This window comes from Myotis yumanensis, unplaced genomic scaffold (assembly GCF_028538775.1).
Source record: "Myotis yumanensis isolate MYYU_CA2020_CCGP unplaced genomic scaffold, mMyoYum1.0.hap1 SCAF_16, whole genome shotgun sequence".
In the NCBI taxonomy this organism is placed as follows: domain Eukaryota; kingdom Metazoa; phylum Chordata; class Mammalia; order Chiroptera; family Vespertilionidae; genus Myotis; species Myotis yumanensis.
Window position 1 is genome coordinate 52777865 of NW_027223767.1, and position 12865 is coordinate 52790729.

Sequence of the window (12865 nt, forward strand, 5' to 3'; positions counted from 1 at the left end):
TCCTGGCTGCCCACCTGTCCCACCTGGGGTCCTGGCGGCTCACGGCCCCTGTGCCCCTGCCCAACAGGTGTGCCCCCTGAAGGCCGCCATCGACCGGCTGGACACGCAGGAGGTGGAGCTGCGCGTGCAGCTGGCGGAGCTGCAGAGGCGGTACAAGGAGAAGCAGCGGGAGCTGGCCCGCCTGCAGCGCCGGCGCGACCACGAGTACGGCCCGGGGGCTGGGGGGGGGGGGTGCGGCGCAGTCCAGGGCCACTGCCTCGTGGACGGTCGGCCAGGTGTGCAGGCTGCGCTGGGAGGAGCTGGGGCCTGGGGGTCCAGGTGTGTAAGACCCTGGGCGGTGGGGGCAGTGGGGACCCTGACCCGGCCTTGCCCTCTGTGTGAGGACCAGGCTCCGAGGCCGCGTCTTAGGAGGGCCTGCCACCTCCCGGGACCCTGTCAGGGCACCAGCATGGTGTGCGCCTCTGACCACCCTCCTGTGGCCGCCAGGAGAGACGAGAGCTCACGGAGCCCAGCGAGGCGAGGGCCCGGCCGGCCGAGGAAGCGGAAATACTCCAGCCTGCTGCCCGCCCTGCGTCCTGGGGGCCAGCTCCCCAGGGGCGACGCCAAGAAAGCCAAGTGAGTCCTGGGTGCGTGGGGCACTGTGGGCACCTGGGCTGCTGGGCACACGGCCGAGTCTGGGCTGAGTCTCCTGCACCCCTCTATAGCTCCTGCACCCAGCACTTCCCTCCCAGAACTCAGGGCCACGGGCAGGGCCACAGGCATGTCCAGCGGACAGAGCCCAGCACAGAGTCCCTTCCCTCTGCCTTCTGTCAGGCCTCGGCCCACCTGGGCTTCTCCCCTGCAGGAGCCACGTGGGCCTGGGGCGCCACCACGGCAGCCCCGCGCCCCGGCCCCGTGCCCCCCAGCGCGAGGCGGCCTTGTGTGAAAGCCTCTTTATCGGCTTATAAAGCCGTTGGTCACGCTGCCGCGCTGCTCACGGCCGCCGCGATGTTATTATCCATTACCCGCCCGACGCGCACTCCCGGCCGGCATAATTGTCCTTCTCGGCTACAAATTGCCGCTCCCGGCAGGCCCATTTGCATAAATCCTCCAGCTCCTCCAGACGCGAATGGCGCACGCGTGCGCGCACGGCATCAATCCTGATGATTTGGTAATAATAGTTAAATCGGCACTAAATGGTTCCTTCAATTAAGACAGAGGCAAAAAATTAATCTCCGGGCTTCATGTCACAAAACATTAGCGAATGCAGGGAAAGTGGCAGGGTGGGCGCTCGCTCGCCGCGGGCCGTGGAGAGGATGCGCCATATGGCTGGGGGCCGCCCCAGCCGGCTCCCGCCCCACCCTGCCCGGGTGTCCCCTGAGGGGAGCTCCCTTTGAGAATCAGCCAGTGCTGTGGGGCCTGCCGGCCAGGAGTCCTGTCGGGGTGGACGTCCTGGCGAGGCTGCCCACGGTGCCCTCGAGCCCGCCTGGCACCAAGCCCCCAGCCCTGGCAGCCCGTCCAGGCTTGCACTGCAGGCACCTTCTCCCCTGACCCAGAAGCCAGGCCCAGCCGGAGGACAGGGGCCTCGGGACAGGGAAGGAACCGAGTCCAGGGCCCGCCCTCCCTGAGAACCAGGGCTCCCTCCTGCCCACTCTCCACCCCACGCTGGGGCCCTGCCGGATGGCTGCCGCAGCTGGGCCCAGGCAGGAAGTGGGGAGCTGGGGTCCCAGGGCCAAGGTGGCTACCGGCCAGCTTCCCTCTGGGCCGAAAGGTCTGGCCACACAAGGCCAGGCCCCTCAGCCCCATCTGTGACTCATTACAGTTACCCCCCATGGGTGGGGGAGGGGACAGGCGCGTGACCCACCCCCCAGCCCCATCTGGCAAAGGACAGGCAGCCAAGCTCCCAGCCTCGCCTGTGGGGTTCGGGGAAACTGAGGCTTGGATCGGCAGCTTCCCAGGCGGTGAGGCGCAGGGCCCCCTCCCTCAAGGCCCAGGACTGAGGGCAGACAGAGGACAAAGCTCTCGGGCAGAGCCCAGCGGGGGCCCTGGGGGCTGGAAGGCGGAGTGTGGGCATGACCGCCCACCGCTGCCCACCAGGCTCATGGCAGCAGATGTGGGGAGTGGGCCGTTCTGGGAGCCTCGCCGGGCGCCTCTGGTCCCAGCAGCTGGACGGGCGCTCATGGGCCTCAGCCTTGGGGAAAGGCCGTAATCACCAGCTCCATTGTCCAGGTGGAAAGACTAAGGCACGACCCACCCACACAGTGGCCCAGCAGACACGGCCCTGGCGCCCGAGCACGGAGCTGCCCCTCCCTGGCCAGGGGCGGAGGGGACTGCTGGGGAGGCAGGTGCCGGGACTCAGCACAGCCTGCCCCCCCCCCCACGCCCCTGGCAGCTCCGTGTGCCCTGAGGAGCCTTGGCCGAGAAAGAAGTGGGACCCTCCCCGGGACCCACCATGGCGCCCCGGATGCCACCACGGGTCTGTGAGGGGGCGAGGCCAGATGGCCAGGTATGCCTGCCTCCGGCCTGTGCCCACCTGCTCCCCACGCCCCCAGGGCGGTGCGGTCCAGCCTGAGCCTGCTGTGCGCCGAGCTTCGGGGCGACGAGGAGCCCACGAAGAAGCGGAGCCGCCTGGAGAAGGGCGTCTACCTGGGCCTGCAGCCCGGCTCCGGGGTGAGTCCCCGGCAGCACACCTGGGGCTGGGGGAGGGGGCGGGATGTCCGTGGACGGGCAGCCAACCCCCAGCTGGGGCCCCAGTGCTGAGCTGAGCCACCAATGGGCCAGTCAGGTCCCTCCCAGCAGAGGCGGCCCCTGGGCGTGCAGGTGACTCGGGCAGTGGAGTGGGAGAGGGGACAGGCGCTGGGCCCTGGGCAGGTGCCCACATGGCCCCTTCTGAGCCAAGAACGTCGGGGAGGCCGGGCCGGGCCGTGGCTGGGGTGGGGCGCTGAGTGGGCTGCCGCCTGCCGCTCCCAGGAAAAGGTCCGGTGCGAGAAGAGCCGCGGGCAGGGAGAGCTGGCGGCCACCGTGGCCCGCAAGGTCGCCCAGCTGAAGCCCACGGTGAAGAGCAAGGGGCTGCCGGCTGGCCTCGGCCCCTTCCCAGGGGGACGTGTCCGGAAGAAGCTGTCCCGAGCCAAGAGCACCAAGGCGTCCGCGGCAGCCAGACACCCCCTGCCGGGCGGCCACGAGGGCGACGGGGAGACGCCCAGGTTCCCGGGCCCGCCTGCAGGGGCCACGGCGCACGAGGCAGGCAAGTCACCGATGCAATGGCCACCCAGGGACCTCTGGCCTCAGTCACTCAGAAGAGGGTGGGCAGTGGCTGGGACAGGACCCCACCCCCACCCCGGGGCAGAGCCAGCAGCCCCCAGTGCCCACCTCCCCCTTCACCCCTGCGGAGGGCCACGGGGAGGAAGAGTGCCCGGATGCATCCTGGAAAGGAGCTAAAAATAGCCCTCTGCGGCTCCAGCCCCTCTGGTGGCTGGACAGGCTGACCTGGGGTTATCTGACCCCCAGACTAGGAGCCTGAGAAAACAGACACTTCCTCCGCAGCCCCGCCCCAGGCCCCACCCCGAGAGAACAAAGAGAGAGGAAGCAGGAAGCTGGCCAGGGCAGGAAGAGCAAGGGGAAAAGGGCTGCCCTGGGCAGGGGATCCCCCACCCGCAAGGCATGCGCCCCACTGCCGAAGCATGAGAAAGGGAAACAGCTCGGGCCGGTTTGCTCAGTGGATAGGGCGTCGACCTGCAGACTGAAGAGGTCTGGGTTCGATTCCAATCAAGGGCACGGCCCTCAGGTGCAGGCTCCATCGCCGGTGCAGGGCAGGTGCAGAAGGCAGCCGGTTGGTCTGTCTCTCTCACACCAGTTTTCTCTCTGTCTCCCCGCCTCCTTTCCACTCTCTAAAAAAAACAAGTGTTGGCTGTCATCATGCAATTTCAGTTCTTTAAAAAAAGGGAAACTGGGGCAGGGAAAGGAAGGTGAGAGAGGCATCGCCCCTCCCCATCCCTGTCCAGACACCTCACCTGGACACCTGGCCCAGGTGCCTTCTCCCGGAGCAACCCCAGGGATGACGGCGACTGGGCTGCGCGCGCACACACACACACACACACACACACACACACACGAGTGATCAGCGCCCCACCCCAACGGTGCTGCTCAGATGCCCTCACCCGGACCCTCCCCCCCAGGCAGTGGCTCCGACATCGAGAGCTGCGAGGGCCTCCTGGGGACAGAAGTGCCCCCCAAGGAGCCAGGGCCGGCCCTGCACGCCGGGGCCGTGCTGGGGCCCTCGCCCTCCTCTGTGGTCAAAATGGAGGCCAACCAGAAGGCCAAGAAGAAGAAGGAGCGGCAGGGCTTGCTGGGTAACCAGGCGGCCAGGGCGGGCGGGGGAGCCTGGCGGTGGGGGCCCCGCAGCTGGGATCCCGGCAACGGCCCCCACTCCCTCCCACAGGGGCCTGCCGCCTGTCGAGCCCCGAGAGCGAGGTCAAGATCAAGAGGCGGACGGTGAAGGCCAAGGTGGGCACCACGCTGGAGCGGGCGCCGGGCCGCAGGCCCCCGGGAGCCCCCGGCAAGAAGAAAGCCAGGGGCAAGGCCAAAGGCGGCCTGCGGGCCGAGCCCGGGGCCACGCCCAGCAGGGAAGCCCTCTTCGGCCCCGCCCGGGCCTTCCCCTGCCCGGAGGGCGGCCAGCTGGCCAGCGAGCGCCTCAAGAGGGCCACACGCAAGAGCACCATGCTCCAGCCGGGGCTGCGGGTGAGCACGCGGGCACCCCCACAGCCAGCGGGCACCCCCACAGTCAGAGGGCACCCCCACAGCCAGCGGGCACCACAGCTAGTGGGCACCCATACAGCCAGCAGGCACCCCCACAGTCAGGGGGCACCCCCACAGCCAGCAGGCACCCCCACAGTCAGGGGGCACCCCCCCAGTCAGCAGGCGCCCCAGGGTCCTGGGCCAGTGGGATCAGTGCCAGATGGGAAAAACCTCCGGGCCCCCTCCCTCTCTGTCCCTGTTCGCGGGACCCTGTGCACGGGTCACCCCCTGGGCAGCTGCGGGCGGGAGGCTGGGACCACAGTCACCACAGTCCCTGCCCCCACCCAGCAGCGCAGGAACGGGGCCCTGCCCCTGGCCCTGTCGCCCCGCAACGCCAAGGCCGTCCTGGGAAAGGGCAGGAAGGCGGGCAGGAGGACCAGCAAGGCCGTCGGCAAACAGGTAGGTTCCCACCTGGCGCCCAGAGGGGGTGCCCGGACCCCCACCCTCCCCGGGAGCTGACTTCTCGGCCCGCAGGGCAAGGGCCACGCGGTGAGCCGGCTGCTGCATAGCTTCTCCGTGGACGACGACTTCGAGTTCGATGACAGCAGCAGCTTCTCGGAGGAGGAGGACGAGGAGGAGGCCAGCGCACCCCTGAGCGCAGAGCAGAGTGCAGCCCTGGGTGAGGGGCGGGCGGGGGTCTGGCCTCTGGGTGGGCGGCGGGCAGGAGTCTGGGCCTCTGGGTGAGCGACGGGCAGGGGTCTGGTCTCTGGGTGAGTGGTGGGCGGGGGTCTGGCCTCTGGGTGAGCGACGGGCAGGAGTCTGGCCTCTGGGTGAGCGACGGGCGGGGGTCTGGCCTCTGGGTGAGTGGTGGGCGGGGGTCTGGCCTCTGGGTGAGTGGTGGGTTGGGGTCTGGGCCTCTGGGTGAGCGACGGGCGGGGGTCTGGCCTCTGGGTGAGTGGTGGGCGGGGGTCTGGCCTCTGGGTGAGCGGTGGGCGGGGGTCTGGCCTCTGGGTGAGCGACGGGCAGGAGTCTGGGCCTCTGGGTGAGCGACGGGCGGGGGTCTGGCCTCTGGGTGAGTGGTGGGCGGGGGTCTGGCCTCTGGGTGAGTGGTGGGTTGGGGTCTGGGCCTCTGGGTGAGCGACGGGCGGGGGTCTGGGCCTCTGGGTGAGTGGTGGGCGGGGGTCTGGCCTCTGGGTGAGTGGTGGGTTGGGGTCTGGGCCTCTGGGTGAGCGACGGGCGGGGGTCTGGGCCTCTGGGTGAGCGGTGGGCGGGGGTCTGGCCTCTGGGTGAGCGACGGGCAGGAGTCTGGGCCTCTGGGTGAGCGACGGGCGGGGGTCTGGCCTCTGGGTGAGTGGTGGGTGGGGGTCTGGCCTCTGGGTGAGCGACGGGCAGGAGTCTGGGCCTCTGGGTGAGTGGTGGGTTGGGGTCTGGGCCTCTGGGTGAGCGACGGGCGGGGGTCTGGGCCTCTGGGTGAGTGGTGGGCGGGGGTCTGGGCCTCTGGGTGAGCGGTGGGCGGGGGTCTGGCCTCTGGGTGGGCGGCGGGCAGGGGTCTGGTGTCTGGGGCAGCGCGGGCGGGGGCGGGGCGGCTCTGACCCGACCCTGCCCCCAGCGCGCTCCTGCACGATCCACAAGGAGGACCTGCAGGACGGCCTGCCCGTGCTCATCCCCAAGGAGGACAGCCTGCTGTACGCGGGCAGCGTGCGGAGCCTGCAGCCGCCCGACATGTGAGGCCGGGGTGTGGGCAGGGGGGACGCCGTGGCCCTGACGGTGGCTGTGACCCGCTGGCCTGCCTAACGCCCCGCCCCCCCTCAGCTACAGCATCGTCATCGAGGGCGAGAGAGGCAACCGGCAGAGGATCTACTCGCTGGAGCAGCTGCTGCAGGAGGCGGTGAGGGGACACCCGCCAGGAGGGGGCCTGCTGCTCCCTGCACCTCCCGGGCGCTCCGAAGCCCACCCACCACTCACGCGCCGGCCCCGGCTGTACCCCCAGGTTCTCGATGTCCGGCCGCAGTCCAGCCGGTTCCTCCCGCCCGGCACGAGGGTCTGCGCCTACTGGAGCCAGAAGTCCCGCTGCTTGTACCCAGGCAACGTGGTCCGAGGTGAGCCCGGCCAAGGCCCCGCCAGGCTACCAGCCCCTCCCCTCGGGCAGAGCTGCAGGCAGGAGGCCCCCGGAGTGCCAGGGAGGGGACCCTGCTTCCCAGGCCCGCGTGGGGCCCAAAGAGCAGGCAGTGGGACCAGGCGAGGGGGTTCTGGGGGAGCAAGGAGGGACTCCAGCTGCCTCAACGCCTGCAGAGGATGGGAGTGAGTCCTGGTCCCAGAGGTCGTGACCTGGCCACATGGGCAGCTCCCCTGGGATGAATCCTGACCCCCCAGGTAGGGGACGCGGAGCCCTAGGGCCTGATAGGTGGACGGCAGGTGGGCAGGCGCAGCAGGCCTGGACCAGGCGTGAATTTGCACACGTGCATGAGGAGAGGTGCCTGCATGGGGGTGATGGATGGAGGCAATATTGCCGCTCAGGCTGCGCGCGGGAGGCTGAGGGCTGCCGGCTGTCCTGGCTGCTCCGAGGTCGAATGCATTCAGGGAGCAGAATGGTCCCAGTGTCGATGGTCAGGCACCCGGGAGCCCATCCCCTGCTCCTCCCACCCGGGCTGCGCTCAGCCAGGCCTCACCCCCAGGCAACTCCAGCGCCGAGGAGGAGGATCTGGACTCCGTGGTGGTGGAATTTGACGACGGGGACACGGGCCACATCGCCGTCTCCAACATCAGGCTGCTGCCTCCAGATTTCAAGATCCAGTGTGAGCCGGCTGGGCCCTGCCACGTGGGCAGTCCCAGGGCTGGACAGGCTCCATAGGTGGGGGGGCGGGGAACGGTCACCCTGGCGGCCCGGCCCGGTGCTGAGGCCACGCGTTCACTCTGCAGGCACGGAGCCCTCGCCGGCCCTGCTGGTGTCCAGCAGCTGTCGCCGGACCAAGAAAGCGTCCTGTGAGGCCCCCCCGCCCAGTGAGCCCGCCGCCCCCAGCCTGTCCCCCAAGGTGCACGAAGGCCCCGAAGCCTCGAAGGCCCCCGGGAAGAAATCCGTCAGCAAAGACAGAGCTGGTATTTGGGGGGCTGCCCAGAACCCGGGTGGGGAAACTCGTGGGGGTGTGGGGACCCGACGGTACCCCCGACTCTCCCTGCCCCCCCGCAGGCAAAACGGAGCTCCTCACCTCGGGTGCCAAGTCCCCCACCGGGGCCTCGGACCACTTCCTGGGCCGCCGGGCCAGCCCGCTGCTGAGCTGGTCAGCGGTGGCGCAGACCAAGCGGAAGGCGGCGGCCGCGACTGGGGGCAAGGGCCCGGGGCTGCTGCAGAACCTCTTCCAGATCAGCGGCAGCGCCAAGCGGCTGCGGGCACGTGAGGCGCTGTTCCCGGTGCACAGCGTGGCCGCACCCGTGTTCGGCAACGGCTTCCGCGCTGACTCCTTCAGCAGCCTGGCCAGCTCCTACGTGCCCTTCGTCGGCGGGGCCGGGCCGGGCCTGCCCGGGGGCGCCCACAGGCTGCTGCGGGCCAAGAGGGCCGAGCGGGTGGAGGCCGAGAAGGGCGGGCGGCGGAGGGCGGGCGGCGAGTTCCTGGTCAAGCTGGACCACGAGGGCGTGACCTCCCCCAAGAACAAGAACTGCAAAGCGTTGCTCATGGGCAACAAGGACCTGGGCCCCAAGCTGGGGCGGCCCCTGCCCAGCGCCAGCTACGCGCACCCAGCCCTCGCGGGCAAGGACAGGAAGGGCCGGGCGCCCGTGCACCCGCTGCCCATGGGGCTGGCGCTGCGCAAGTTCGCGGGCCAGGCCGAGTGCCCGCTGCCCTGCGACAGCGACTGCCACAGCTCCTACTCAGACGAGGACGAGGACGGGCCCGGGCTGGCGCCCAGCGTGCCCTCCCGCTTCCTGGCCCGCCTGTCCGTGTCCTCGTCCTCCTCCGGCTCGTCCACCTCCTCCTCCTCCGGCTCCCTGTCCACCTCCAGCCTCTGCTCCTCCGACGACGAGGGCTCCTCCTTCAGCTCGGACGACGAGGACCCGGCCCTGCTGCTGCAGACCTGCCTCACCCACCCCGTGCCCGCCCTCCTGGCCCAGCCCGAGGCCCTGCGCTCCAAGGGGGGCGGCACCCACGCCCACGCCCAGCGCTGCTTCCTGTCCCGGGCCGCCGTGGCGGGCGGGGGCGCGGGGCCCAGCGGCGGCAAATCCAAGCTCAAGCGCAAGGAGCCCCTGAGCTTCTCCAAAGCCAAAGAGGGATCGCGGAGGCAGCGGCTGCCGTCCGTGGAAAACCGGCCAAAGATCTCCGCCTTCCTGCCCGCCCGGCAGCTCTGGAAGTGGTCGGGGAGCCCCACGCAGGTAGGTGGGCCCCTGGGCGCGTCGCACCCCCTCCCCTCTCCTTTCTCGTTGTTCGATTTCAACTAAAAACTGGGAAAGTCGAGGGAAGAACCAAACACCCCTATGATCCCCGAGGCCAGGCCCACCATGGCCACCCGCAACATAACAGGCACCTGGGATTCTGCCGTGGGGGTCGCCTTGGGGTTGGGAAAGCACCTGCGCCCCCGCGCTTCCTCCCAGGCGGACGCCTCGCCCTGCCCTGACCTTGTGCGTGTCTCACGGGCCCGGCCTCCCGGGGCTCAGACCAGGGTCCCTTGAGCACAAGGCCCTGACGTCCTAACCGCAACACCCCTGTGGACCCGCCGGGGTCTGGGCTCCGGCTGCTGGGTGCCCGGTCTTGTCCGGGAAGGTGCCCACACCCACACGCCTGCACACAAAACAGCCCTGTCCCCCAGCTCTCCTCCGAATGTCTGTCTCGTGCCCGCAGCGCCGCGGCATGAAGGGCAAGGCCCGGAAGCTGTTCTACAAGGCGATCGTGCGGGGCAAGGAGACGCTGCGGGTGGGGGACTGCGCCGTGTTCCTGTCGGCCGGCCGCCCCAACCTGCCCTACATCGGCCGCATCGAGAGCCTGTGGGAGTCGTGGGGCAGCAACATGGTGGTGAAGGTCAAGTGGTTCTACCACCCGGAGGAGACCACGCTGGGCAAGCGGCACAGCGACGGGAAGGTGGGCGGGTGCTGGGCCTGGGGGGCCCTGCATTGGGGGTGCGCTGTGGGGGCCCTGCCGGGTGGGGTGGGGGGCCCTGCGTGGGGGTGTGCTGTGGGGGCCCTGCCGGGAGGGGTGGGGGGCCCTGCACGGGGGGTGCGCTGTGGGGGCCCTGCCGGGAGGGGTGGGGGGCCCTGCACGGGGGGTGCGCTGTGGGGGCCCTGCCGGGAGGGGTGGGGGCCCTGCATGGGGGGTGCGCTGTGGGGGCTCTGCCGGTTGGGGTGGGGGGCCCTGCGTGGGGGTGTGCTGTGGGGGCCCTGCCGGGAGGGGTGGGGGGCCCTGCACGGGGGGTGCGCTGTGGGGGCCCTGCCGGGAGGGGTGGGGGCCCTGCATGGGGGGTGCGCTGTGGGGGCTCTGCCGGGTGGGGGGGACCCTGCCCAGTTGGGGGCCCAGGCCGCCCTGACACAGTGCCCCCCCAGAACGCGCTGTACCAGTCGTGCCACGAGGACGAGAACGACGTGCAGACCATCTCCCACAAGTGCCAGGTCGTGGGGCGGGAGCAGTACGAGCAGATGACGCGGAGCCGCAAGTGCCAGGATCGGCGGGACCTCTACTACCTGGCGGGCACCTACGACCCCGCCACCGGGCGCCTGGTGACGGCCGACGGTGTGCCCATCCTGTGCTGAGCCTGCACCCACCCGGGGGTGCCCGCGTTCGGAGATGGGGGACTCGGACAGACGACGCCGGTCGCCCCTGCCGAGCAGGAGGAGGGGCGAGTGAACAAATATGCAAACCAGCGAGGCAGGGTCCAGGCTCTTTATTTCCCAGGAGAGACGGCAGGGCTCGGCGCCCAGTCCCACCCGCCCCGCGGGCGCCCGACTGCCGGGACCGTGCCCGCTGGACCGCCCGGCCCTCTGCTTCCCCCCGCCCCCTCCCTGGCTCACGAGAGAGTAGAATCCAAGCCATATCTTCCCGAGTACCTCCGACTGTCCCACCAGGGAGAGCAGAATCAGGTGTCTGTCTATTTATTTCTCTGTAAATAGTGTGTTTCTGCGGGAAGTTTTATGAAAAAAACACGTGGGAGAGGGTCTCCTCCCCGCGTGCGTGACGAGGATGTGTGTGTGTGTGTGTGTGTGTGCGCACGCGCGTGTGCGTGCGTGTGTGTGCGCACGTGCGTGTGTGTGTGCGGGTGTGTGCGCGCGCGTGTGTGCGTGCGGGTGTGTGTGTGTGTGCGGGTGTGTGCGCACGCGCATGTGTGTGCGCCTGTGTGTGTGCGCGTGTGTGTGTGTGCGGGTTTCGTGCGGGGGTTTTCTTTGAAAATGCACTGTTTCCTCAGCCTGGCTGAGGCCCGCCGGGCGTCTGCGACCACAGAGGCGGCTGGGGCCGGGCCGAGCTCTCAGGGGGCGGGTCAGATGGAGGTCACATGCGAATCCATCTCCTGGGCAGAACGTGTTGGGGAGGCCCCTCGGGAGCGGGTTCCTGGAGCGGAAGTACAGCCGAGCCCCCCCCACACCCCCGTGTGGCCGCAGACACGTGTATCTTACCTCTGTTTCAACGAAACAAAAATGAACAAATGTTTTGAAGTGTTGGTATGAGGCAGTGATGTTTTGATTTCAGTTTCTGAATATTCCAGGTCATTTCCGATTCCCGCTGGCCCGGCCTCTGCCCAGAGGAGGGAGACCAGCCCGCAGCCCTTGAGGGGGGTCTGGGCCTTTCCTGGAGCCGCTGGGCAGGGCCGATTGGGGGGGGGAGGCTGGGCACTCGCTCCAGGCCACACGGGGGCGGGGGGCACCCCAGGCCTCAGCAACAGGCCAGCGCCCCGTGGAACTGGACACGTTGTCCCTGCTCCTGAGGCCGACAGGGCCGGGCTTACCCCTGAGGTGCTCTGAGGGCCACGTGTCCCCACCAAGAGCCCCAGGAAAGCCCCCCAAGTTCGCCCTGGCTCCTCAGGAGGCGCTCTCGTGGGACCCACAGACACGGCCCAGGTTCCAGGAAACGGGTGTTGGCGGGTGCCCGCACCCCAACCTCGGCCAGGAAACCCTCCTCCCCACCCTGGCGGCTCCGTGGGAAGCGCAGGGACCAGGAAGGGGTCCCCGCTCCCCCTCGCCTCCCACGAGTGCAATATTTCACTCCCGGTGCCGCCTGGGTGGGTGGACGGCAGCCCAGAACCTGAGCCTGCAGCGCGGGGCCAGGCACCCTGTCCTTGCTGACCGCCCTGCGGACGCCCGCCCCTCGCACCCCCCCCCCCCCGCCCCCGTCTGCGTGCGTGTGACGCCGCCCGGCAGAAGCCCGGCTGTTGTAAATGTGTAAACTAAGGGGTGGGTTTTTCAATGTAAACACTAAAAACAAACAAAAACAGAGGTTTTATGAGCAGCAGACTCTATGTAAATGCATTTTAGTATTAAATTTTTTATCGATAACTTGCTTAAGAATAAATATATGAACTATTGTTCCGGAATGGTCCGGAACCCTAACTGTGCCTCAGTGTCCCTGTGTGTCGCACGAGGACCCCCGGAGGCCCCAGAGCGCGGGGTCTCTGCAGACGTGTCCCACCAGGCCGGCCGGCCCCGGGTGAGCCACTGGCCAGCACAAAGCCACTGGGACGTGTGACCAGAACGGGCTTGCGGCGGCCTTGGCCTTCGAGACCCCCAGGACAAGGTCCCTGGCCTTGTCGGTCTCACCTGAGTGAGACAGGTGTGCGGCCTGGCCTGTCATGTGGGCGGCGGGCGCCCTGTCCACGGGGCACAGGCACGGGAAGGGAGGCCCCTCGCGCTGTGGCTCAGGAGCAGGCAGAGGGGGCTCTGAGGGGAGAGTCAGGACAAGATGGTGACACAGGTCGGGTGACATCCCTCGGGGGCAGCGGGGAGCTGCTCCTGCTGCCAGGTCTGGGGTCGTCCCCCCATTCAGCCAGCACAGCCGCCACAGCCTCTGACCCGGCAGCACCCTGAGAGGCCGAGGGGGAGGGCGAGAACGGCCCCACAGCCGAGACCTGGTGGCTCTGGCACGGGGCTCCCTGCTGTGGACAGACTAACAGGGACATGCAAGGGGCCCACGTACAACTGCCCCAGGTGGTCCAGGAGGGCTCCCCGGAGGAGGTGGCGCCTGGCT

The 12865-nt window shown here is 69.3% G+C and overlaps 1 protein-coding gene across 1 annotated transcript in view; it reads left to right on the plus strand.

Moving 5' to 3' along the window:
- The window catches only part of BAHCC1 (BAH domain and coiled-coil containing 1), a 48122-nt gene extending 35891 nt beyond the window's left edge, over positions 1–12231 (plus strand). The window contains exons 12-27 of the mRNA XM_070394663.1: positions 68–204; positions 487–615; positions 2532–2649; positions 2950–3227; positions 4159–4328; positions 4418–4716; positions 5065–5172; positions 5248–5392; positions 6323–6437; positions 6526–6601; positions 6704–6812; positions 7389–7508; positions 7633–7809; positions 7901–9075; positions 9542–9778; positions 10237–12231. Of these exons, the coding sequence (XP_070250764.1) occupies positions 68–204; positions 487–615; positions 2532–2649; positions 2950–3227; positions 4159–4328; positions 4418–4716; positions 5065–5172; positions 5248–5392; positions 6323–6437; positions 6526–6601; positions 6704–6812; positions 7389–7508; positions 7633–7809; positions 7901–9075; positions 9542–9778; positions 10237–10443 (3600 nt within the window). The 3' untranslated portion in view covers positions 10444–12231. The remainder of the gene's footprint in view (positions 1–67; positions 205–486; positions 616–2531; positions 2650–2949; positions 3228–4158; positions 4329–4417; positions 4717–5064; positions 5173–5247; positions 5393–6322; positions 6438–6525; positions 6602–6703; positions 6813–7388; positions 7509–7632; positions 7810–7900; positions 9076–9541; positions 9779–10236) is intronic.
- The last annotated feature ends 634 nt before the right edge of the window (positions 12232–12865 follow it).